Below are 27,006 nucleotides of genomic sequence, written 5' to 3' on the forward strand. Positions count from 1 at the left end.
CGAGACCCCCCAAAAGAACGAACTCCCTCCTCGTCCCCTTCTCTGCAGCTCCTCGCCAGGGGAGGGTCGCAGCTGTTAAGCCCCCGCCACCCGGGGCGATGCCCGCCAGGCCGCTCCCCCGAGGGTTGAGCGGTCGGGGAACCCACGTCACCCCCACCCGCGAGGTACATGGGTCGGATGTGGGGTCCCCTGTCCTATGTCCCGAGCCCCTGGACGTGGGGGGTGGGAGGGGACACTATTTTGGGGAATCCTAAGAGGCTGCTGGTCCCTGCTTGTGCAGGCCTGGGACCAGGGCAGCGTCGTTCCCGTCCCGAGTTGTGCCAGATAAACGCACGTCCTGGTTTTAATTCTTCCCCCCCACCCCCTTGGGCTCTCAGGTGGGTAAGTGCTCGGGAATTAGTGTGGCGACTTTCCGCTGGCAGAGGGAGAGTAATTGCTTTTGCTAATTTTAGAGCGCAGAGCCCACTGGGCATAGACAACCTACCTGTACATCTTTGTCCTTAGCGGGTGACCATCCAAAAGCTTGTGGCACCTAGGGGGAACCCAGCTCTTTTCTTTTCCTCTCCTGGTAACGTTTTACTCGTGCATCCAAGTGTTTGGGGTTTTTTTGAAAAGGGAAAAAAATTATATATGTGTATTATGTTATGTATTATATATATAATTTTTAAGTCATTAAAATTAAATATATATGTATGTGAAGGTTACGATGAGCACTTTTACTTAAAATACTTTTAATGATGAAAAACTTGCATTTCCGAATGTGGATTTTTATTTACGTGAAAGTTTTCCTCTTATAGATGAAAGGAAACCTCTAAATTTTCAGCCACATTGGTTATCCTTTCTACTGTCTTCTGACTTAATTTTTTTTAAATAATAATCATTTACTCATAAGTTTATCATAATTATGGAGAAATGATATCTTTAATTTCATGTTTTCCAAATATCCAGCTCCACCCATCCAATTAAAAAAATCTATTTCAGAGCAAAGTGCATGCAATCTCAACTAATGTCTGATAAAATAGCATCTGTTCATTTCTTAAAAACTATTAGGAGGCACCAAAGTAATTTTTTCTTTTTTTTTTAGCAGTTCATTTTTTAAATTCCTTTTTTTAATATTGCTGGTTTAAAAAAATTGCCTGCCTGCAAAATTTCTACCACTTCTTCCCATACTAAACAATTGATACCTTCATGCAGGAAACACCAGGAACCTTGGTAAAGCTGCTTCAGTAGTTAAATAATCAGATATTTAATTTTTAAAAAGGTTATGATCACATCACCAACCTACTTAGGCTTATCTTTCTTTTTATGGCTTTGGGCCTGTGAATACATTTCTCTAGTCTATGGAAGAAATCACTGTTTTGATGCAGTGGGTATTCACAGATGGAATTAGGCACAGATATGTCCTCACGGAATTTACATTTTGGTAGAGAAGAGGAAATGTAGGTTAAGTCCCAGGTAGAAAACAGAAAAGTAACTCTAGAAGAGCAGTGCAGAAAGTGTGGTTAACGTGGAGGGCGGGCAATATTCTAGTGCAGAATGTGGGAGATAGCTTGAGAATGGCTTCCCAGAGGAAGGTGCATTTGGAGGGCAGATCCTGAAAGACCCTTACGGTTTGCACCTGTGGAAATCAGGTGAGGAACAGTCTTTCAGGCAAGAAAACAGCATTAACTGATGACAGGTGGAAAAACTAGGGAGCAGTAACTTTCAGTCCTGCAAAATTTAAAAGAGTAAAAGGTTAACAATTTTGAAATAAAAGCGGGAAAGCTAAATTGAGTTAGATCTGAAAGCAATCAAAATCCAAGAAGTTTGGACTTTGTTTTGTGAGCAATGAGAATCATACAAATGATTTGGAATAGGAGAGGCAGAGGCCAGAAAACTTGAGGCTGTTACCATATTGAAGGCACAAGGAGACATAGGTCTGAATTACTCAAGGATGGCAAAGTTGATGCCTACGTAACATCAATGGGTGAAGGATGCTTGGTGGAGGAAACCAGAACCAAACCAAAGAATGCATGCCCAGGCTAAAGCCTACAGCCTCTGCTCAGCTTTATTTGGGTGTGGCTGTACACAAATGTGTATCCAGGTTTGCCAGATCTGATTTTGAAGAGAAAGTGGATATCTGGATTTTTTTTAAAATTTTATTTATTTATTCATGAGAGACAAGCAGAGAGTGGCAGAGACACAGGCAGAGGGAGAAGCAGGCTCCATGCAGGAAGCTCGATGCAGGACTCTGTCCCAGGACTGCAGGATCACGCTCTGAGCCAAAGGCAGGTGCTAAACTGCTGAGCCACCTGAGCTCCTGGGTATCTGGATTTTAATGTAAAAAAAAAAACTCTCAATTTTTAAACATGGGCTGCTAATTCTAAAAAAATTCGAAGCATGTCTGTAGCCTAATTCATATGATTGCTATCTTACCAGATGTATATAAAAAACATTTGGTATTCAATATTAGTAGTATATACTGTAACATTCATAGTGAAGTCTTCATATTCTGATTTCTTTTGACAAAAATGATACTTTTCACAGCATTTTGTGTGCCATGGAGAATTGTACTTTTCATTCCTACTTTCTATAAACTTAATACTAATTTTTTCCAGAATGTTTGTTTTCAGTATTGAGGAATTTTATCTCTATTTTTAGTTATAAGACCTAATTATGAGTGATCAAATCAAATTCATTGTGGACAATCTCAATAAAGAGCCATTTAGGAAGAACTATAATTTAATCACATTTGATTCCCTGGAGCCAATGCAACTATTGCAAGTTCTCAATGATGTTCTGGCTGAGATTGACCCAAAGGTAAGAGTTTTCTCTTTCTTGTGACAAAGGTAGCAGGAAAGCTAGTTTCTGGCTCTAAATATCTATGAGTCTTGGGCCTTATTTTCCATGCTTGTAAAATAATAATAATGACCTTTAAGGTTTCTCTGCTAGCTTAAAAATTAAATTATCTACTTGTACGTTATTTAGAAATTATTCCTCTACTCCAAACATAAATTGATTTGGTCCTGGAATCAAAATGCTTTTACAAAAGGTTTTATTGTATTGCAAGTTAGGTCATGTCTTTTATACGCTGGTCTTTTCCACTGGATGCTTTTTAAGCTTACATTCTTAATACAAATCCTGATCTGACTTGTATGTACCCTCACGTGGAATCTGGGGCCTCCATACTTAATCTGTTTTATGAAGAGACCATTGTGCCTATTTTGCTCTAGTAGAACAATTTTGTCAGTTTAAATATTGTTCTTTGTTAGATATACAATAACATATTTTTTCAATTTATTTATCTCTTAGCAAGTTGTTGATATCAGAGAGGAGATGCCAGAGCAAACAGCCAAAAGGATGTTGAGCCTTCTTGGTATCCTTAAATATAAACCTCCAGGAAATGCCACAGACATGTAAGAGTCTGATCACATGTTGCACTTTTTTTTTTTTTTTTAGGATTTATTTATTTATTTGAGAGAGTGAGAGAGCACAAGCAGGGAGAGAGGGAGAGGGAGAAGCAGGCTCCCCTCTGAGCAGGGAGCCTGACACAGGGCTCAATCCCAGGACCCTGAGACCATCATGACCTGAGTCAAAGGCAGAAGCTTAACTGACTGATACCCCCATGTGTTGCTTTCTTAAAGCAATGCTTGAATATCCAGACTTTCTTGGGCTACAGTTAGTCTTCCTAGACAATACCTGGTCTTCCTGTCAATGGCTTTAGAACATCACTGAATTTCAAAATAATCTTGAACTTTTAATATTATTTTGTCATGTAGAAGTCTTAGGTGGATCAGTTTTTCCCCCTAAACAAAAAAGTCACACAAATCCCACTATTTTATTTTATCATTTATCAATTATCTGTCATCCTTTTTTTTTTTTTTTTAAAGATTTCATTCATTTATTCGTGAGAGACACACACACCCAGAAAGGCAGAGACACAGGCAGAGGGAGAAGCAGGCTCCATGCAGGGAGCCGGATGTGGGACTCGATCTGGAGTCTCCAGTATCACACCCAGGGCTGAAGGTGGCGCTAAACCGCTGAGCCACCCGGCTGCCCAATTATCTGCCATCCTAAATAAAACAGTAACTTAAACATGCCCAGCCAATGAAGTTATTAAGGCCGACTGTACCAATTAATGGTTCCAATACAACCTCCCCCCCATATAGTACAGTTATATATTGTGGGCCTAATTTTATATTTATTGTTGATATATGGAATGACTTCAGAATAGCCTTGGTTTTATCTTCTTTTTTTTTTTTAAATAGTCATGGAAGGCCATCAAGAAATTGTAAATTAGGGTTTGAGCTTTTATCTCTTCTCAAGCTTTATTTGTTATAAGCCGGAGAGAGGGGTGGTGCTCACTTGCATGTGTTTATTTTCTTTTTATAGGAGTACCTTTCGTCAGGGTCTGGTGATTGGAAGTAAACCTGTAATTTACCCAGTGCTCCACTGGCTTCTTCAGAGGACTAGTGAACTGAAGAAAAGAGCATATTTAGCTCGTTTTTTAATAAAGCTTGAGGTACCAAGTGAGTTTCTTCAGGATGAAACTGTGGCTGATACCAATAAACAGGTATACAATACACAAATGGTATTTTTAAACTATCTGTAATGTATATTGAGATGCACATGTTCAAATACTTGTTAATTTCTCTTTAGCTTATTTGCTTTTCTATATTTCCAGGTGGCACCAAAAGGTAAAATAGTTATTAATATTGTTCAACTGTGGGGATCCCTGGGTGGTTCAGCAGTTAGTGCCTGCCTTCGGCCCAGGGCATGACCCTGGAGTCTTGGGATCAAGTCCCACATGGGGCTCCCTGCATGGAGCCTGCTTCTTCCTCTGCCTGTGTCTGCCTCTCTCTGTGTGTCTCTCATGAATAAATAAATAAAATCTTTAAAAAATATATTGTTCAACTGTAATCATGTATGAAAATACTGACTTTTGCACACAAATACTATTTCAGTGATAGAGGTATATAGATAGAAAAAAACCCTGAGATTAGGATTTTAGAATAATTTATTACTTAAGAATTGTGGGTAGATAGGATTTTAGGTTTGGGACTGCAGAGCACTTTGCTGATCACTTAGATAACTATACAGTTTGTCATCTAAATCAGAGAGAAAGGGACTATCGTAATAATTACATGAAAGCAAAGGTATAAATTAACACTATCCCATTTGTGAAAGTGGGATAATTGACACTATTGACACTTGTGAAAGATTTATGTAAATAATCATGTCAAATGTTACAGTAGATGTCATGGGAGAAGTACAGCAGAATGAGACAACTCCAACCCCCCCTACATTTGAAGGCTTTACATAATGTACGAAATAGAGAAATGTAAATGTGACAAATCAGGACCTGTGAGCCCCTGAGAGGACTTGATACAGGCAAAGAAGCTAGGCTTGAGATCTCAAAGGATTTCCCAATCAGGCAGAAGGTAAAGAAAGGGCCAGGAGTTTGAAATCTCAGTGTACTTTCCTCAAGATTTTTAGGATGATATTAGGTTTTGTCCTTAAAGCTCCTAACTACTTTGGGGGCTCCTAGGTTTCTCAGTCAGTTAAGCATACTCAGATTCTGTTTGGCTCAGGTCATAATCTCAGGGTCTGGGGTCAGGCTTGCACTCAGCCAGGAGTCTGCTTGGGATTTTCTCCTTTTCCCTCTCCCTCCTCCTTTGCTCCCTCCTCTGCCCATTCACAATACTGAGGATTCTGGCTGGTCTGGATCTTGGCCCTGGGATTTCAAAGCACATTGCTCATCAAAAGACTATGGAAAAAGAGGATTCAGGCTTAAGATTTCAAAGGATTTTGATTTTTAAAAAGTGCCTCTGTTTAGCTCTTTGTGCTTTTATTCTATACTGTATACATATGCTGATTTGTGCAGTTTGTTGTGAATAGTTTGTCAGTCTACCCAATGGATCATGAGGTCTATGAAGACAGGTATCATATTTATCCATCTTTGTTTTCCTCCAGGGTTTTGTAGAGTTGCTTAAATACACTATGTGTTCAAAATTGGGATTGGATCGGAACAATCAAAACTGAATGTTTTTTCATCCATATATTTGGTGGGTTTTTAAAAAAGATTTTACTTATTTATTCATGAGAGACACAGAGAAAGAAGGAGAGACATAGGCAGAGGGAGAAGCAAGCTCCCCACAGGGAGCCTGATGTGGGGCTCGATCCCAGGACCCCAGGATCACAACCTGAGCCAAAGGCAGGTGCTCAATCACTGAGACACCCAGGCATCTCCATATATTTGGTTATTTGGGACAGCCATTGCAGTCACTCACACTAGAGCCAATCTTGATCTCTAAAGACATTTTGGGTATTGAAAGATTTATGTAAATAATCATGTCAAATGTTACAGTAGATGTCATAGGAGAAGTACAGCAGAATGAGACTCCAACCCCTTCATTTGAAGGCTTTACATAATGTACAAAATAGAGAAATGTAAATGTGAAGTATTTTCTCCTCCCTACACTCCCTCATCAATAAACTTGATAAAAAACTAATTGCTCTGGAGAAAGTTTATTAATAGCTTTTACTAAATATGCCCAGATAATTAGTGGAAGAATTAATGATAAAGATATGTTTATTCATGAAGCATACCTGAGGTTTATATCTAAAATGACTTCTACATTTGGCCAGTCATTTAGCACAGAACCTTGTCTTCTAAATGAGAAGTTTAAGAATAAATGATTTACAGATTTTTAGGATATGATCAGTCAAAAAACATTAATTTCCTGCCATTGCTTACAAAAAAAATACTATTTTTAAAGAATTTTGGGTAAGATTTGTGATTTTTTTCATTCATTCACCTACTTTTTATTGAATCTATCAGTTATGCATCATGCTGGGCCTCAGGGCACTGAATTGTATAGGATAACAGGATTCTTGTCCTCTTGACTCTCCCTGTCTAATGGAAGGAGACAGACAAGTAACTAGGCAATTTTAATTTTATGTGGTGTTTATATTCTGATATCATGACACTCTGACCTAGCATAGGCACAGAGCTAGAGAAGTCTTCTCTGAGAATGGTAGTATCTATGCTGAGACCTGACAGATGAACTGAAATTATCCAGGTAAGGGGTGAGGAAGTCATAGAGTATTCTCAGAGGGAATAGGGTGGGTAGACTGCAGGTGAGAGCATAGAATTTTCCAAGGATTGAAAGATCACCATAGCTGGAGTAGAGAATATGAGTTAAGGAAGTAACCAGAGAGGAAGCTGGAGAAGTACTTATGACCAGATTATACACACTTTTTCTGTGTCTTATATAAATGTTAAAGGAGGGGGATCCCTGGGTGGCACAGCGGTTTAGCGTCTGCCTTTGGCCCAGGGCGCGATCCTGGAGTCCCGGGATCAAGTCCCACGTCGGGCTCCCTGCATGGAGCCTGCTTCTCCCTCTGCCTGTGTCTCTGCCTCTCTCTCCCCCTATGTCTATCATGAATAAATAAATAAAATCTTTAAAAAAAAAATAAAAAAAATAAATGTTAAAGGATATGATTTTAATGCTGTTATGTAATGATTTAAGTAATCACTATAGGTTAATTGGTAACCTAATGAAGAAAAGCCTACTGGACCTAGTCATTAGTTTATAATTTTTTAACTTGTCTTTTAGTATGAAGAGCTGATGGAAGCCTTTAAAACTTTGCATAAAGAATGTGAGCAACTCAAGACATCTGGATTTTCTACAGCAGAAATAAGAAGGGTAAAGAAAGGAAAATATAGTAACAATATTTTTTTTAGATTTGAATATTTTCCCATTTTTGTTTTTGGTTAATTCAGTATGAGTCTTAAAACTACATAGGAACCAGTGATAACAAGGGTCAGATTTTCTTTTGTTGAATCTTTGCTAATTCTTTACTGAAGAAATTAATGATACCAGGGTAAATTCATAATGAGTTCTTATGTACTGTATAGACTACTACCATGGATTATAAAAGATTACATTTTGGCTATCTTTCTCTATGTGTATATAGTAAAAAATGTATGTTATATAAAGTATAAAGTATATTTATCATATATACACACACACACACACACACATATATATATATATATATAGAGAGAGAGAGAGAGAGAGAGAGAAAGGCAAGAACAAAGAAGAAAAAACCATCCAATTGTTATCTTTCAGGCTTTGTGTATTTGTGTTGGTGGGTATTTGGGGTCATGCTATACATAGTTATTTGTATATTGCTTTTTTAATCATTGCATTGTAAACATTCACATTGTTATCTTTCTAGATTTTTTTTTTTTAAAAGAGGGACTGGGGGGGGAAGGACAGAGGGAGAGGGAGAGAGAGAATCTTAGGCAGGCTCCATGCCCAATGTGGAGCCCAATGTGGGGCTTGATCTCATGACCATGAGATCATGACCTGAGCCAAAATCAAGAATTGGATGCTTAACCCACTGAACCACCTTGGTGCCCCCTAAATATGATTTTTTTTAATTTGGGGGTTGGGAAAGAGGGAGAGGAAAGATTCTCAGGTGAAGTCCCCACTTGAGTACAGAGCCTGAGGCAAAACTCAGTCTCAGGACCCTGAAATCATGAACTGAGCCGAAATCAAGAGTTGGCTGCTTAACCAGCTGAGCCAACCAGGTGCCCCTAAATATGATTTTTAATGATTAAATGATATTCCATATGGATAGGTTAACCATTTTTGGTTTTTATTTTATGTTTTGCTGTTACAGATAATGCTATGCTTGTTGTATACATAAATTTATTTGGGGTATCTATAATTGTTTCCCTGGATAAATTTCTAGAAATATTAAGGCATACAAAAATTTTCAGGACTTTTGACGCATGTCACTTAATGTTCTCCAAAATTTAACATTTTCACCAGGCATATAACTTCTTTCCCTAAACACATACTGATTCCACTTTCATGAATTTTGTATTTTTAGAATTCCTGAGTTATCCATGCCATCTTTATCTTTTTAATCAAAAAACAATAGAAGTTGTCTCCTCAGAGAGGCCTTCCCTGATTCCCTAGATGGAGTAGTTCCCCCAGTTCTTTTTGTTTTATAAAACTCACCACACTTAAAATTACCTTAATGTCTATTTTCCCAACTGTCTTTATGCCCTATGAGGGTAAGGACCATGTCTCTCTATTTTGTTCATCACTGTATCCCCAGTGTCTATCACAGTGCCCGCATGTGGTAGGTTCTCAATGAGAGTTTGTTGAGTGTATTGGGAACAAAAGGTGAGCTCACATTTACTGGGAAAGAGAGCCATAAGTAGGATATTTATAGTATGAAGGAAGAGTGATGGATATTCATCCACTGTTCCTCTGTTACGTCATGTGAGTAAACTGACATGATAAAAAGACTGAGAGTCTGTCATTTTAATTTCATTATTGCCAAACTATTTTTGAACATATTCTTTGTAGAAAATATGATAAGCAAGAAATAGAAGATAATTCACTCATAATCCCATGCTGTAGAGATAACTACTATTGACATTTTAGCAAATATATTTAATACTTTTTCTTTGTATTGTACTATATATAAATGTTGTAATCTGCTTCTTTGAAGTAATGTCATATCATGAGTTTTTCTGTCATTAAACATTCCTTTGCATAATTTTTAATGACTTTCATTATATTGTGCCATAGTTTATTTAATAATTCTCAGACATTTGGTAATTTACAAATTTTAGATGTGATTAGTATCTGTGAGACTCCTCATAGAGAAGTCTTTGGCCATCCATGCATATTTTATTAGGACAAATTCCCAGAAGTGGAATTATCAGGCTAGATGGTATATATGTTTAAGACTTTTGATCTTTTTCTTCAGTACAATGCCATCAGTAGCGAATAAGAGTTCCCCAGATCCTATCAATACTGACTACTATGTATATTTTTCTCTTTAGTATTACTGTGATAGTTAGGCTATTAGTTTTTTAAGTTTAGGAAGGATTGTTTGTTTTCACTAGAAAATATGTGGAGCTGATTAAAAGGAAGGTGGTTTATTTTTGAAGTCTTTTTTTTTTTTTTTTAGGAAGAGAATTGTTTAATTGACAAAACCAGACACAAATTTATGTCTTGAAAACACCACAACCTTAAAAATAACTTTGATGGAAAATTGGCAGAATATATAGTTTGGTATTTAACAATAGATGAAGTGTCAGCAGCTGTTTTCATGGTTTTAGACCTGTACACTTTCCATTATAGAAGACTTTTGAAAAATTGTGTGCCCTTATTTGGGCAGAACACAAATGTGCTGGTTGGCAGCTTTACCTTGCTACGTTATTACCTGTTTTGGTTGCTTTTCTAAATGAACACTAAGCTGCCAAATAAATTATCCTGAATAAAGAATCCTGGCGGGGGCGGGGGGGTGGATATAAAAATGCCCTTTATCCAAAAGAGTATCTTTGTTCCTTAATGCTCTGGTTATAAGTAGTGAAAAAATCATATGAAAACTTTATTTGAATTCTACAAAGAATGCTTTTTCTTATAATGTGTCCTTGACTACTTTTTTAGGATATCAGTGCAATGGAGGAAGAAAAGGATCAGCTCATTAAGAGAGTTGAACGTTTGAAGAAAAGGGTAAGGCAAAAATTAGCACTCTAAGACTTTGGCCTCAAGTCCCAAGGACTTGCAGAGATTTAGGAATGGAAATAAGGATTAAGCAAAGTATGGGTGTACATCTGAGAATGGACTCAAATAATATTGACAGAAAGGGAATCTCCCTAGGCAGTAGCTCAAAATTTTTAAGGTCCTGGAGTCTGGAACTTAAGTGTCATCTCTAGGGAGTACTGTTTGCCAAAAAGAAATGATAAGTGGATGTCTGAGTCACATGACATGCTAATTTCTTTCTTAAACTTGACAGTAACATGTACTACTTATTCCCTTACTGTAGGTGGAGACAGTTCAGAATCATCAACGGATGCTTAAAATAGCAAGGCAACTTCGAGTTGAAAAAGAAAGAGAAGAATTTCTTGTGCAACAGAAACAGGAACAAAAGAATCAGGTATCCTCATAAAAGTTTATATTCTCATGATGAAAGAGATAGGTCTTTTTGATCATTCGAATATAAAGAAAAAAGGGTTCTAGAATTGTAGAAGTTCATGTTTCCTTTTGTTAACATGATGGAATACTCTTAAGAGGATTTTTTAAAAAAAGATTTTATTTATTTATTCATGAGAGACACAGAGAGGCAGAGACACAGGCAGAGGGAGAAGCAGGCTCTCTGTGGGAACTCAATGCAGGACTCGATCCCAGGATTCTGGGATCACAACCCAAGCCAAAGGCAGACACTCAACCACTCAGCCACCCAGGCATCCCTTAAGAGGATTTTGTGACACCAACAGCAATAATACTACTGAGTTCTGTACCCAGTATGTATCTATATACTACCTTTTGGCCTATGCTTAACTTATGTTGACACAACATTACAGAGCATTCATTGTAATGTTAAGCATTAAAATTAACTGCTGATAAAATTTGTCAGATCTCTGAAGGGTGTCCTGAATTCTGGGGTGATGAGAATATCCATTTTATTCCACTGATCACAGTATCCACTATACTTTATTCCCATGGAAATAAGCAAATCATGAAAAGACTCAAAATCATCCATACTCCACTTTTTTAGACTTTGCCTTAAAGAAAAAATAATCTGGCTAGAAAGGATTGCTTATTATATTGAAAAATCTATCTTAAAACTGAGTAGACTTATATGTTAAGAATATACTTCCTGTTCAATGAGATGTTTGACTTTTTTGGAACTTGTCTTAGCATCATGGTAGTTCCACTGTACCAGTAAGCTGCATTGCTTGCGCTATGAATGGTTACTTAGCATCAGTGTGTGATTCTAAGACATCATTTGTGAGAATGTATTCCTTAGAATTAAGAAAACCATGTTAGGGCACCTGGCTGACTCAGTTGGTGGAGTGTGCAGCTTTTGACCTTGGGGTGTGGGTTAAAGCTGCACATTGAGTATAGACATTACTTAAAAAGAAAGAAAGAAACCCATGTTATAGCAAGAAAAGTCTGGAGGCCTAGTATATGTATTTCTTTACCAAGTATTTTTCCTTGATCACTAAGTACAGCAAATAACTGAAGATAAACTTTCTGAAAGCTTTTTTGTAAAAAGCTTTACATGAAAAGGTATTGAGAAAATTAGTTACATTTTGGGTTCAACATAGTAATTTTCTTAGTTTTTATTATTCTTACATTACAAGAATTATGTGGAACTTGTATTTTTCTTTGCTTGTCTATGTGAGTGGTAGGTTTCAATAGATTAAGCAAATAATGGATCTACTTGTATTTTAAAGCTGTTTCATGCAGTGCAGAGACTGCAGAGAATACAAAATCAGCTGAAAAGTATGCGCCATGCAGCAGCAGATGCAAAGCCTGAAAGTAAGTGGAAACTATTACATGTTACAGATGATCAGAGAATATTAGTTTAAGTTAGTAGTTATTCTTAAAGCAATCAACTCATGAGAATTAATTATCATCTAGTGATAGCTAAGCATTTTAGAATGGCATTTCCTAGGTAATGCATGAGAGCCCTGTTGGAGACATCCTTAAGTTTTTACCTGGTTTTATAATTTCCATTCACTCTTTGGTCAGAGGGTGAAGGGACTGAAAACCACCGTGGAAGGAGGCTCTCTGTTGTGTGAGCATCTAAAATACTTAGGATGGATAGAAAAGATGCAAATAATTGTTGTAGAGCCTGGGCTATAAAGAAAAGAAATAAAATGTTGGACCCTTAAAGCTGAGTGTTTTTTCATATTATTCGATTGTGCTAATGGCATGGGTAATCCTGGCTCTATTGTTATATTAGCTTTATTTAGAAGATGAATTGTTCTGATATTTCCAGATTACACCACCAAACCCATCCTAGGCATTTTTAGTGTTTTTGCTCAACAGAAGAAAGACCATGTAAACTGAAAGAGTAGTAGAAAGCTCTAATTGGTACTGGATAAATGTAATGTAAAAATTTAGCTGTTCAAGGGTTAATTAATCTTTCTATAATATTATATGAAATATTATACTCTAAGCTATAAGTTATAGAATAAAAAAGATAACAAGTGTTGGGGACAGCATGGAGAAAATGGAACTCTAATATATTGCTGGTGGGAATATAAAATGTTATGACTGCTTTGAAAAACATATCTGGCAGTTCCTCAAAATGTTAAATATAGAGTTACCGTGACCCAGTAATTTCATTCCTAGGTATCTACCCAAGGAAATTAAAAACCTGTGTCCACACAAAAATTTGTACACGAATGTTCACAGCAGCCTTATTCATAATAGCCAGAAAGTGGAAATAACCCAAATGTCCCAAACTGATGAACGAATAAACAAAATGTGGTATATCAACCCAATGGAATGCAAAGAAATCAACTATTGATACATATGCTACCTGTATCAAATCATGTTAAATGAAAGAAACTCATCACAAAACACCACATATTTTATGATTCCATCTGTATGAAATGTCCAGAATAAGCAAATCTAGAGAGATAAGAATCAAACTAGTGATTGCTTAGGGCTGTAGGGTTGTAGGAGAGAACGGCTTTGTGTGTGTGTGTGTGTGTGTGTGTGTGTGTGTGTGTTGTTTGAGGAGGAAGGGACTGCTAATGAGTATAGAGCTTCTTTCAGAGCCTATGAAAATGTTCTAAAACTGTGGTTATGGTTGCATAATTCTGAGAATTTACTAAAATCCACTGAATTATACACTTTTTTCAGTACAAAGAAAATACCTTTTTTATGATTTTTTTCTCCTTAGTATAATCTATATCTTTTTAGTGTATGTGCTTTGGATTTGATGTAGGTTCCTTCACAATTTACTGCAAAAAGGTAAGATAAATCTCAAAAGAAACCCATTAAATCATAACTATTTAAAAATTAATATCAGAGGTGCCTGGGTAGCTCAGTTGGTTGGGCGTCTGCCTTCGGCTCAGGTCATGATCCCAGGGTCCTGGGATCGAGTTCCATATTGGGCTCCCTGCTCAATGGGGGGCCTGCTGCTGCTTCCCCCTCTGCCTCCCTCTCCCCCTGCTTGTGCTTTCCCTCTTTCTGTGTCAAATAAATAAAATCTTAAATAATAATAATAAAATAAAAATTAGTATCGATAAGTAATTTGTATAGGCCTATTCTTACTAAGAAAGTATTAGAAATGTACCATTAATAGTGAATGTTTTGAAATGAAGGTAATGTATGTAAAATTTGGTATGCAGAAAAACAATTGGTTGATCAGTGGAGTTTAATACAATTTAAAATGTTCATCTGGAAGTGTGTTTCTGCAGTATCTGTCTTCAATCTTGTTAGGTTAAATATTTCTTGCTATTATGTTTTAATTCTGACAACTAAACAGAATATCCAAAGATACTTATGGTATTAGTAGTATTTCATTTTTTATTTGAATTGATAGTCTTTAGTTGGCTTTGGCTTTCTAGCCTAAAAAGAAATTGTTTGGGCCAGGAAATAAATAATTATTCACTAAGTAATAAAATTCATGAAAAAATTGTGTTTTATGCATTTCTTGGGATGTTGATGTAAAATATTGATATAAGTAATATGTTAGTAGATGTTGCTAAATAATAAAATCAATTGCATTGTTAAGTAGTAAGAGAAATAATTGGCTCAAACCCACAGTGTATTAATTCAGTATTTGTTGAATATCTACTACATGTCAGGTGCTGTGCTGAGTGCTAGAAATGGAAAGCAAAAGTTACCTTAGGTTCTCATAATCGAATACAGGAAGGGCAGGCAGTGAACAGTGATCATGCAGCTTTACAGACTTGTTGCTGATGGAACTCAGCACAGGGTTCTATGAGAACAAAGAGGCAAAGCACCAAACCCTAGCACAGAATCAAATGGCTTCTTGGACAAGGTGGCACCTGAGTTAAGTTCAAGTTGGAAAGGTGAAGGAGAAGAAGACATTCCATGCTAAGGCACAGTGACCTGAAGGAACATAAACGTAGTAGATGAAGGAGAGAGAAAACAGTAGGCTTCTTCTGACTGCCTGTCTTGAAAAGAAGACAAGAGAGGAAGGGAGTGTGCAAATGAATGAGGAAGACAGTACAGATGAAGACAGTACTGTGCCTAGACTGAGGGAGGGTAGTGGTGCAGGGTGATTGTGTGCTGCAGGGGGGAGTCAGCCAGACAAACAGAGACTGAAGATCCAGGACGAAAAGGTGAGAAGTGGTAGCAGCCTTTCCTGTGTGCACTGAATGTTCTGCAGCAATTACCACAATATGTTAATTGTTGGCATATCTGACTCTGACTCAACTAAACTCCAGACTAATCACCGAGTCGTAATTGGTCTTTCTATTTCCAGGTCCAAGCATGCTAAATTACACATACCCGGCCTTCAGTAAATAGTCTGTTAACTAGTTAGGAGATAGGAGTAGAGGCCCAAACCCTGGAAAGGAAGAAAATGATCTTTTCCACAGATAGGAGGGGAGTCAAGTAAGAAAAAAAGGGCTGAAAACATAAAAATAAGATCTTAGGTGTGTAATGTGTGTTCTCTGGGGGTGGACAGGATGTGGGGAGCAGCAAGTTAAGTTCTTGCTTTGTTGATATCTTTCTGGGAAAGTCTTTTTTTTTTTTTTTAAGATTTTATTTATTCATAAAAAACACAGAGAGTCAGAGACACAGGCAGAGGGATAAGCAGACTCCCCCTGGGAAGCCTGATGTGGAACTCAGATCCTGGAACTTCAAGGATCATGCCCTGAGCTGAAGGCAGAGCCTCAACTGCTGAGCCACCCAGGCAGTGGGAAACAGTCTTAAGGGTTGTATTCAGCAGCCTGGGAAAAGAGTACATGACACATGTTTAATTGATCCAGCTATTTCCTTTAAGAAGGTCTACCTAAATTTTCTAAGTAACAAAAATGACTTAGGGAAAGTTTCTATTTACATAAATAACATAAAAAATATTTTTAGTGTAGGAATGTGCTTTGTATTTTTTCAGAGTAACAGCCATATTATAAACCACTCATGGAAGTTAATTCATCTTTATACTCTACACTTTAATAAGATTTATTATATAAAAGAAGCTACTCATTAAACTATAGTAGGACCAGTAAGATATTTTCAGAGGGTTTTTAACCAAAAAGTTTGCTGAGATCTTAGTGACCTTATATGTAATTTCACCAGGATTTTGAAAGGTAATTTTTTAAAAGCTACATAGAACATATGACTACTTTTCAAGATCTTAAGTTAAAATTTTTAAGAGAAGAATTTAAAATGTGGCAGAAACCCTATATTTACATTTTTAACAGTTGTACTGAGGTAAGATGGACATATAAACTGCACATATTTGAGGTGCTTATAATAAACTGCACATATTTACCAACTTACACTTGGTAAGTTTTGGCATACTATACACACTGGTGAAATCATCAGCCTTAATCAAGGTAACAAATATATCCATCACCCCCAGACATTTTCTTGTGTCCTGTGTAAAATCTTGCTTTTGACCGTTTCTGTTCCTTTGCCTATTCCCAGGCAACCACTGATATGCTTTCTGTTACTATAGATGAGTTTGTGAGTTTTTTGTTTGTTTGTGTTTTCTAAAATTTGAATCTTTTATTTATTTTTTAAAGATTTATTTATTTATTTATTTGAGAGAGCACGTACTAGTTGGGGAGCCTGCATGAGGGGCAGAGGGAGAGGGAGAGGGAGACAAGCAGATGCCCAGCTGAGCATGGATCCTGACCCAGGGCTGGATCTCCCAATACTGAGATTGTGACCTGAGCCGAATTTAAGAGTCAGATTCTCAGTGGATGAGCCACCCAGGTGTCTCAAATCTTTTAAATAGGGAAATAATATTTAAGAATTTTAAATCTTTAGAAGCATTTTAGATTTGATTCTTTACAACTCTGATTATATGTAGTTTAAGAATTTGAAGATAGGGATCCCTGGGTGGCGCAGCGGTTTAGCGCCTGCCTTTGGCCCAGGGTGCGATCCTGGAGACTCAGGATCGAATCCCACTTCGGGCTCCCAGTGCATGGAGCCTGCTTCTCCCTCTGCCTATGTCTCTGCCTCTCTCTCTCTCTCTCTCCGTGTGTGTGACTATCATAAATTAAAAAATAAAATAAAATAAATAAAAAAAAAAGAACTTGAAGATAGAAAAACTAGTCAGCTAATAGCTAAAGAAGCCAGGATGTAGATTTAGTCAGAAACCACATAGAAATGACTGCCTAATTATAATCTGATTCATTAAACACTTTCTCTTCCCTCCCATTCCCTAGTCCCTAAAAAGAAGGGGAAATATAGGGATGAGTGGAAAACTTGCGATTTTGCCATTAATAAAATTTTACATGTTAATATATGGTTAGCACAACAGAACTAAAAATAATGTTAAGGCTCTGGGCCAAACTTAGTATGCAATCTACCTTCATAGATTACTTAAACCGGAAATCCAATGTTTTAAAAAGTCAAGCCAGAATTTGTAAATGTGTAACGGAAAGATCTGAAATAAACTTCTTAAAGCTCTCTAGGCTGGGAATTTATAACAAAACCATTATTCACTGAAAATCTGTGTGTGTGTACTCTACCAAAATAAGAAAACTTATTATTTAAAGTATAATTTAAGTTACCACTTACTGTAAGCTAATACTTTACTATATCAAAACTACCAAACATGGAAAACCAAAAATGTTTATGAATGTAGATAATTTTTCTTTCTTTTCTTTTTTTTTCTTTTTTTGCATTTTAACTTGTACCTTTAGTAATATTTTCTTTGGTTTGAAGCTGACAATGTATAATGTATTACCATTTATGAAGTATTAGAATAGAAATATAAATAGCACCAGAAATATTGTGAAAGAAAAAGCAAATGGCCACTTATGAAAGAAAGAATCTGAGTGAGATTTCATTTGTGTTGCCATTTGTCTTGTGGAGTGCTTAAATACTTAGAACTAGGCAAAATATGACCCAAAAGCTATCTGGCTCTGCAGATGTTAATTTTGTATGTTGTAAAGTATAAAAAGAATTAGGTAGTAATTTGGAAAGATACTACTTTTTCTATAATTATATTAATGTTCTGTATAAATTGCCCTTTGTTATCATTCTAATTAATATCAAAAGATTTTAATGGTCAGGGCACCTGGCTGGCTCAGTTGGAGGATTGTGTGACCCTTAATCTTGGAGGTTGTGAGTTTGAGCCCCATGTTGGGTGTAGAGATTATGCTTTAAAGATTGAAAAAAAATTTCAATGGTCAATATTTCATTATGCAGATTACTTTTGATAGATGTGTCTGTTTTTCAGGTCTTCTATTTTAAAATGCACAAAGTATCACTATCCCTACTCTTGGGCTGAGTATTTATTTTATTTTTAAAGGTTTAATGAAGAGACTAGAGGAGGAGATAAAATTTAATTCTTATATGGTAACTGAAAAATTTCCTAAAGAATTAGAGAGCAAGAAAAAAGAATTGCATTTTTTACAAAAAGTGGTTTCAGAGCCTGCCATGGGCCATTCTGATCTTCTTGAGCTTGAATCTAAAGTAAGTAATAATCATCTTCTTTTTATAGCTCCCAATGTTATCTCATCCCCAGTCCTGTAAAAATTATGTGAACTGCTTTCTATAGTGTCCAACTCTTGACTCTTAAATTAATCTGTACTGAATTTGACAGCTTTTATGAGTTCTTTGTGAGAAATTATAGCATGTAATGCTGTTATTTAATCCACATGATGTTGTAAAGACTTAGTCAACTGATTAGAAAACTAAGTAGCTTGGGTATGTAAATTAATGCATATAATTGACTCATAGGTTTATGTATTCATAATATAATCATTTAAATGGTAAATTTTAAAATATTTTGCATATCATTAATTTTATAAAATAAAAAATTTAAAAATCATTATCAAAAATAATATAACAATTTTATATTTAAAGCTAATATAAAATAAAAATAATTTTCAAAAATAATATAGCAATTTTATATTTAAAGTTAATATTTATATTAGCCTTTTATGACTGCTTTGGAATTACTAAACTTTCTTTTAATGCTCACTGAAATCTGGTTTTATGTTATAATATTTTTGTTCCATAGAAATAAAGCATCAAGCAGATACCTATTTTTAAAAAATAACAAATATTATAATTGAAATATTTTGTTTTGCTAATCCTTTAATGTGTTTAATATGTGCTTAATAACCACGATAATTAAATACATAATTCTGACCACTTCATTCTTTTAATTTACTTATAGAAATTAGATGTCCAAATGAGATTTGCCTCAAATTTAATGTCATAGAATTAACAGAACTCTATCTAGACTTTTTAAAGGATATACTGAAAACCATGTAATTTTTTGTATTACTTGAAGGACTATATGCTTCTATTGGCTTTGTTCACTCTTGTTACATTTGGCAAAGAATTAATGAGTAGGATAAATGGCAGCTATCATTGAATCACAGATCTTTAGAATAGGAAGGGTTTTTAGATGTCATCTGTGTCAACTCAGTTGGGTTCATGAATTCCTTGCACTAAATCCCTGGGGAATGTTAGTCTGACTTTATCACTTGCAGTGACTTGAAACTCAAAAGCTAAAGTAAGGGGTAACTTCAGATTTGTAGAAATTGTCTTTTTGATAATGTATAAACATTTCCCATAGAATACTTTAGGATAATTTAAATATGGATGGTTATATGTCATCAAAATGTGTAAATATAGATCATGATCTATGAAATGTAAATGGTTTCTAAAAATAATCATAACAATCCACTTATAATTAACCTATTCCTTGTGAGAAATCACTGGTAAGAACATAAATTCAAAGCTTGTCCCTTTGTGTAATCACAGAAAGAGTTTTAAACTTCTTTACTGTCATACTGTTTTAGATAAATGAAATAAACACAGAGATAAATCAACTGATTGAAAAGAAAATGATGAGAAATGAGCCAATTGAAGGCAAACTCTCACTATATAGGCAACAGGTGAGACCACTCTTGGGGCCCTCGTATTTCGATCTTTCATCTTATTGGTTAACATCTTTGTAAATACCCCAGGCTGTGTTGTGGATAGTCTTAAAGTAAGAAGGAAGTAAAGAATAAATGCTCTTCTGTTATTGCTAATCTCCAGATTATAACAGAAAATGTGTGGAAAAGCCACAAAAGATGTATGTTCAAGTTTGAAATTCAATATACCTGATCATGTTTAGTTTCCTTACCGTCTACCAACTGTGGTGATAGAGCTATTTGTGTTTATCTCTGTGAGTGTGAAACTTGCTTTTTTAAATGAAACCTTAACTTAAATGGTATAAAATAAAAATATTTGTAATCTTTAATGAATTAAAGGCAATATACTTTTTTCAGGTTTAAAGTTAGTTTGCAAGTAGAGAATAAGTTAAATCTTAGTGCTAAGGCATTTATCATTTTATCCACAACTATTAGATTGTGAGAGTATAAATGTCCTGTATTTCTAGACAAAAGGTTCAAATGAAAACCATGTATTATCTGAAAAGAACCCAGTCAGGAGTAGTTTAGTGTGATGAGCATTCTGTAACATCAGAAAATACTGAGCTACATAACAAAGGATTTTTCACAGATGTTAAAATTTTTAAAAATATTTTTATATTGGAGAATCTCAACCATATATAAAGGTAGAGAAAATAGTTCAATAAACCCTCATGTGTCCAAGGCTATAACAAGCATGGCCATTCTTATTTCATTATACCCCTAGACCTAATTGGATTATTTTAAGCAAATCTTAGACTTTAAATCATTTCATCTATAAATATTTCAGAATGTATGTCTAAAAAATAAAAGTTTAAAAAAATTAACAGCATACCACACCTGAAAAATGTCATAATTCCTTAATATTGGCAAATGTCCAGTGTTCACATTTCCTTGATTTTCTTTCTTTCTTTCTTTCTGTCTGTCTCTCTCTCTCTCTCTCTCTCTTTCATTACTTTGTTTTAATTGGGATTCTTACAGGATTCATGCACTGCATTTGATTGATTCGTTTAAGTCTCTTTTAATCTATAGATTTTTGTTGCCCCTTATTTATCTATTTAACAATTTTCTTTCAGTTGATTTATTGAAAAAACTTGTTTATCCTATAACATTTTCCATAGTTTGTATTTTACTGATTGGGATGGTATGATGTTCTTTTTTTTTTTTTTTTTTTTTTTTAAGAGAGCATGCACATATGCACACCCAGGTGCCCAGGCTGGATCTCATGACCCGAGATCATGACCTGAGCCTAAATCAACAGTCAGATGCTTAACTGACTGAGCCACCCAGGTGCTCTGCCTTGTGGTATTCTTTTAAAATGTTCCTTTGTTAAAAAAAAAAAAAATGTTCCTTTGTTTCCTATATTTCCCATATATTACAACTAGAAGCTTGAACAATGGTTTGAATTTTGGCAAGAATATGTTCTAGATAGTTATGTACTATCCAGTTAGAGGTGATAATATCTGGTTATCTCTTTTTTTTGTAGTGTTAGCAGACTTTGATTACCATTGCTCATCCATTAATTTCATTAGAGTTTATAAAATGTTGATACTATGATTCCTTCTCCATTTATTAGCTGGATTGCCTCTATAAAGAGAAACCTTCTCTCATCAACAATTTGATTACACTGAGCTGTAAGTCATAGGAAAGGCAGGCTACATGCTTGTTTCTTTATCAGTTTTCAAAAAGGAGTGATTTCCTTCAACTCATTTTCATTCTCCAACAGTAAAAGTGATCACTTAAGGTAGTTTTTCATTTTTTAGTTGCTTGTTGACTTAACGTCATTATAAATCATAGATGTAATTATATTTGGTAAGTTTAAAACATTTTCCTTAATCATGCTCAAATTGTTCCATTTTTAGCTAGTAGGAGGCTTTTCAAGGAACTTCTGATTCCTTTTTAAGATTCTATTTGTCTTTGATAATGTCCTTGCTTTCTGGTATGACTAAGATATTTATATACTCATCTTTTATATTTCCTACCCTAGGGCTTGGAATTAGACTTTATGATCTTGATTTGTTTTAGTAGGAAATAATATCTAGAGACTGAAATCTGAGTATTAGGACTTCTCATTGCTCCTGGGTGGCCATTATTTTAGATCTTTTTAGTGGACAAAGCTAGGAAACAGTTTTTTTTCTGTCTTCCTAATGTACACCATGGGTTCATATTTATCCTTCCAGGTCAGATTCAAGGCTACTGGGCTTCTACTTACCCTCTATCAATCTCACTTCTTCTTCTTCTTCTTTCTTCTTTCTTTCTTCTTTCTTCTTTCTTATTTTATCTATTCATGACAGAGAGAGAGAGAGAGAAGGCAGAGACACAGGCAGAGGGAGAAGCAGGTTCCATGCAGGGAGCCTGACGTGGGACTTGATCCTGGGTCTCCAGGCTCACGCCTGGGCTGAAGGCAGGTGCTAAACCGCTAAGCCACCCAGGCTGCCCTCACATCTTTCTTCTTATCTCACATTGAAAATTCTCAGTAACACTAACATAATTTAGTTATTTGCTTTAATCCACACTTTACACACAATCGTTTCAAAATAGAAGTAACAATACTACCACCAAAAATATGATTGCTGCTAAAAATTGTTTTTTAGTTTATTTTATCTTAAGGATATATCCCACTAGGGTTAGATAAATTACTGTTTTGTTTTTATTTTTTTAAAGATTTTATTTATTTATTCATGAGAGACACGCACAGAGAAGCAGAGATACAGGCAGAGGTAGAAACAGGCCCCACACCCTGAGCTGAAGGCAGACCCCCAACCACTGAGCCACCCAGGCGTCCCCAAATTACTATTTTAAAGTCACTTAGAATATAGTTCTATATGAGTACAAATTAAATTTGGTACATATATATGTTTATTTTTATTTTTAGGAATTACTTTTTTAAAAAAATGTATTTATTTTAGAGCAAGTGTGCATAGGAGTAGAGGAAGGGGCAGAGGGTAAGGGAGGAAGAGCATCCTCAACCAGACTCCCTGCTAAGCACAGAGCCCAATGCAAGGCTCAATCCCAGGACCCCAAGATCATGACCTGAGCTGAAATATAGCATTGGCCAATTAACTGTCTGAGCCACCCAGGCACCCCTAGGGATTACTTTTTAGGGGATAATTTGTTTTATAATTATTTAAAATATTTACATGATTCCAAGTCAAATCCAAAAAACAAGAAATACTCAAAGAAGTTTCTAGCATCTACTCTGGTGCTAACCATTCTAATCTTTCCTTCCCTCATAGGTAATTTTTAAATATTTTTATAGTTTAGGGACACCTAGGTGGCTCAACGGTTGAGCGTCTGCCTTTTCCTCAGGGCGTGATCCTGGAGTCCCGGAATTGAGTCCCACATCGGGCTCCCTGCATGCAGCCTGCTTCTCCCTCTGCCTGTGTCTCTGCCTCTCTCTCTCTCTGTGTCTCTCATGAATAAATAAATAAAAATTTAAAATTTTTATATTTTATTATTCCATTAATAATACATATACATAGATTCATATATTCATAATAATACATATACATAATACATATACATAGATTCATATATTTTCCTTCTAGGGAAGAGCATAATATATACACTTTTCCAAGCTTTTTAAAATTCTTAATGATATATACTAATAAAAAGAATAATCTTAAAAAATAATAATAATCTTTATTCCTTTTTTTATAACTTTATTGAGATTCAATTCATATACCATACAATTCACTTATATAAAGTGCACAATTTAGTGGCTTTTAGTATATTCAGAGTCATGCAACCATCACCATAGTCGATTCTAGAACATTTTTACCATCTCAAAAAGAAACCTTTTATTAGCAGTCATTTCACATTTCCTCCCCAACCCTTAGCCCTAGGCAACTAAACTTTCCCTATAGATTTACCTATCATGGACATTTCATACAATATGTGGTCCTTTGTGGCTGGCTTTTTTCACTTAGCATAGTTTTTAAAGTTCATCCATGCTGTAGTGTGAGTCAGTAGTTCATCCTTTTTGTTATTGAATAGTATTCTATTGTATGAAAAGATCATATTTTGTTTATCCATACATCAGTTAATGGGCTTTTGGATAATTTTACCTTTTGACTATTATAAATAATGCTTCTGTGAACATTCTTGTACAAATATTTGTGTGAAAATATGTTTTCATTTCTCTTGAGTATATTCCTAGGAGTGGAATTGCTGGCTCATATAATAATTCTGTGTTTAAGATTTTGAGGAAGTGCCAGAATCTTCCCAAACCAGTCCCACCAACAGTGTATGAAGGTTTTGATTTCTCCCCATCCTTGCCAACACTTGTTTTTTTTGTTTTTTTTTAATTAATTAATTTATTTTTTTTAATTTATTTTTTATTGGTGTTCAATTTACTAACATACAGAATAACCCCCAGTGCCCGTCACCCGTTCACTCCCACCCCCCGCCCTCCTCCCCTTCTACCACCCCTAGTTCGTTTCCCAGAATTAGCAGTCTTTACGTTCTGTCTCCCTTTCTGATATTTCCCACACATTTCTTCTCCCTTCCCTTATATTCCCTTTCACTATTATTTATATTCCCCAAATGAATGAGAACATATAATGTTTGTCCTTCTCCGACTGACTTACTTCACTCAGCATAATACCCTCCAGGCCAACACTTGTTATTATCTGGTTGGGTTTTTTTTTATACCCATCTTAGTTGTATGCTTTATTCGTGTTCACAGTCACATACTACCCCATTTAGTTGTTATACCACAGTTCATGCAGCCAGTCACAAATTGCACATTTGGGTTGTTGCCATTCTTTCGCTATTACAAATCATGCTTCAGTGAATGGCTTTTTGTTTATGTCTTTACATATTTTTGCCAGTGTTATCTTCAGGATATAGTCCCAGAGGTAAGATTGCTGCATCAAAGAGTAAATGCATATATAAGTTGCTAGATATTGCCAAATTCTTCTCCATAGAAGTTATAGCATTTCATGTTTCCACCTGCAGTGCAGGAGATGCCTATTTCCTCACTGCCTCCCAGTAGAGTTTGTTGTTGAACTTTTAGAGTTTTACCACCTTTGTAGATGAGAAATTGTATCCTGTGATAGTTTTAATTTTTGCTTATCTTATAAACAAGGTTGAGCATTTTCTCACATGAGTAACAGTCGTTTTAATTCCTTTTTAATTGTCCCTTTATGTCTATATCCTCACTTTTTCTATAGGGTTGTTGGCCTTTTTTTCTTTATATATTAGAAATATATACTCTTGGGGCACCTGGGTGGCTCAGTCAGTTAAGCATCTGACTGTTGGCCTCAGCTCACGTCTTGATCTCAGGATCACGAATTCAAGCTCGTATTGGGCTCTGCTGGGTGTGGAGCCTTTTTTTTTTTTTTTTTTACATTTGTTTTTATTTAAGTTCGATTTGCCAACACATAGTATAACCCCCAATGCTCATCCCATCAAGTGACCACTCACTGCCCATCACCCAGTTACCCTATCCCCCCACCCACCTCCCCTTCTTTTTTTTTTTTTTACATATTTTTTAAATTTTTATTTATTTATGATAGTCACAGAGAGAGAGAGAGAGAGAGAGAGGCAGAGACATAAGCAGGCTCCATGCACCGGGAGCCCGATGTGGGATTTGATCCCGGGTCTCCAGGATTGCGCCCTGGGCCAAAGGCAGGCACCAAACCGCTGCACCACCCAGGGATCCCCTTTTTTACATATTTTTAAAACAAATTTATTTTTTATTGGTGTTCAATTTGCCAACATACAGAATAACACCCAGTGCTCATCCCGTCAAGTGCCCACCTCAGTGCCCGCCACCCAGTCACCCCCACCCCCCGCCCACCTCCCCTTCCACCACCCCCAGTTCCTTTCCCAGAGTTAGGAGTCTTCCATGTTCTGTCTCCCTTTCTGATATTTCCTACTTATTTTTCCTCCTTTCCCCTTTATTCCCTTTCACTATTATTTATATTCCCCAAATGAATAAGACCATATAATGTTTGTCCTTCTCCGATTGACTTATTTCACTCAGCATAATACCCTCCAGGTCCATCCACGTCGAAGCGAATGGTGGGTATTTGTGGAGCCTATTTAAGAAACAAAACAAAACAAAACAAAACAAGGCAGCCTAGGTGGCTCATTGGTTTAGCGCCACCTTCAGCCCAGGGCCTGATCCTGGAGACCCGGGTTCAAGTCCCATGTCAGGCTCCCTTCATGGAGCCTGCTTCTCCCTCTGCCTGTGTCTCTGCCTCTCTCTCTCTGTGTCTCCCATGAATAAATAAATAAAATCTTAAAAAAAAAAACAACAAAAAAACAAGAAAAGAAATATTTACTTTGTCTTACTTACAATTGTAACATTTTCCCCTACTTTGGTATTTGCCTTTTTACTTTGCTTACAGTGTTGTGTCACCATGAGAAAGTTCTTTATTTTTATGAAATCAAATTTAATAGTTTTTTCTCTTGTTATTTCAGGTTTTGAGGCATAGTTAGGAATGTTTTTCCTCTTGTAAGTTATAGAGAAATTTATTCAAGTTTTCTTTTTGAACTTCTATGTTTAATTTTTTATACTTAAGTCTCTGATCTATTTAGAATTTTTTCTGGGCTGTGCTATTTATTGTATATAGCTATCCAATTATCTAACTGTCCTAATGCCAGTTAGTAAAAAGTCCATTTTTTTCCCTATGGCTTTGAGATTCTGTTTGTTCTAATTTAAAAATACTATTGGATTTCCTATTTTTCCATTGGCCTATCTGTTCAGGTATTCATATTAACATTTACAGAAGCTTTGTAATCAAGTTCAAATAACTGATTAAAGTAGCTATGTTCATCCCCAAATTGCTCTACTTTCTCAGGATTTTACTTACAATTCTTGTTTGTATGTTATTTCAGTAAGCTTTATTATCAACTTATCCAGCTCTTGAAAAAAATTTTTTAATTATTGGGTTTGCTTTATATTTATTTTTTACCTCAGAGCTTACGTGTTTATGATATTTGAGTCTTCGTGTCTCCATTTATGCAAATTTATTTTTTGCTTTTTTAGGAGTGTTTGTTTTCCTTAAGGTTTTGGAACTTCTCTTGCTTACATATTTTATTTTTTGCTCTTAATAATTGAGGGCTTTTCTTTCCTTATGCCTTCTGATTGATTTGTCTAAAAGTGC

At 35.7% G+C, this 27,006-nt stretch overlaps 1 protein-coding gene across 12 annotated transcripts in view; it reads left to right on the forward strand.

Moving 5' to 3' along the window:
* The window catches only part of IFT81 (intraflagellar transport 81), a 112,802-nt gene that overhangs the window by 195 nt on the left and 85,601 nt on the right, over positions 1–27,006 (forward strand). For 10 of the 12 annotated variants that reach the window (XR_013366498.1, XM_077875558.1, XM_077875567.1 and 7 more), the window contains exons 2-10: positions 2,641–2,799; positions 3,292–3,395; positions 4,372–4,552; positions 7,599–7,688; positions 10,461–10,526; positions 10,840–10,950; positions 12,254–12,338; positions 18,274–18,437; positions 19,778–19,873. Coding sequence is in view for 11 of the 12 variants with exons in the window: in XM_077875558.1 (XP_077731684.1) it covers positions 2,656–2,799; positions 3,292–3,395; positions 4,372–4,552; positions 7,599–7,688; positions 10,461–10,526; positions 10,840–10,950; positions 12,254–12,338; positions 18,274–18,437; positions 19,778–19,873 (1,041 nt within the window). In the remaining variant the exon portion in view is untranslated. Of the gene's footprint in view, positions 1–39; positions 165–240; positions 378–2,640; positions 2,800–3,291; positions 3,396–4,371; positions 4,553–7,598; positions 7,689–10,460; positions 10,527–10,839; positions 10,951–12,253; positions 12,339–18,273; positions 18,438–19,777; positions 19,874–27,006 lie in introns of those variants that run through there. The other 2 variants (XM_077875560.1, XM_077875559.1) reach the window with 2 other exon arrangements.

The sequence above is a fragment of the Canis aureus genome, chromosome 27 (genome assembly GCF_053574225.1).
Source record: "Canis aureus isolate CA01 chromosome 27, VMU_Caureus_v.1.0, whole genome shotgun sequence".
NCBI lineage: Eukaryota > Metazoa > Chordata > Mammalia > Carnivora > Canidae > Canis > Canis aureus.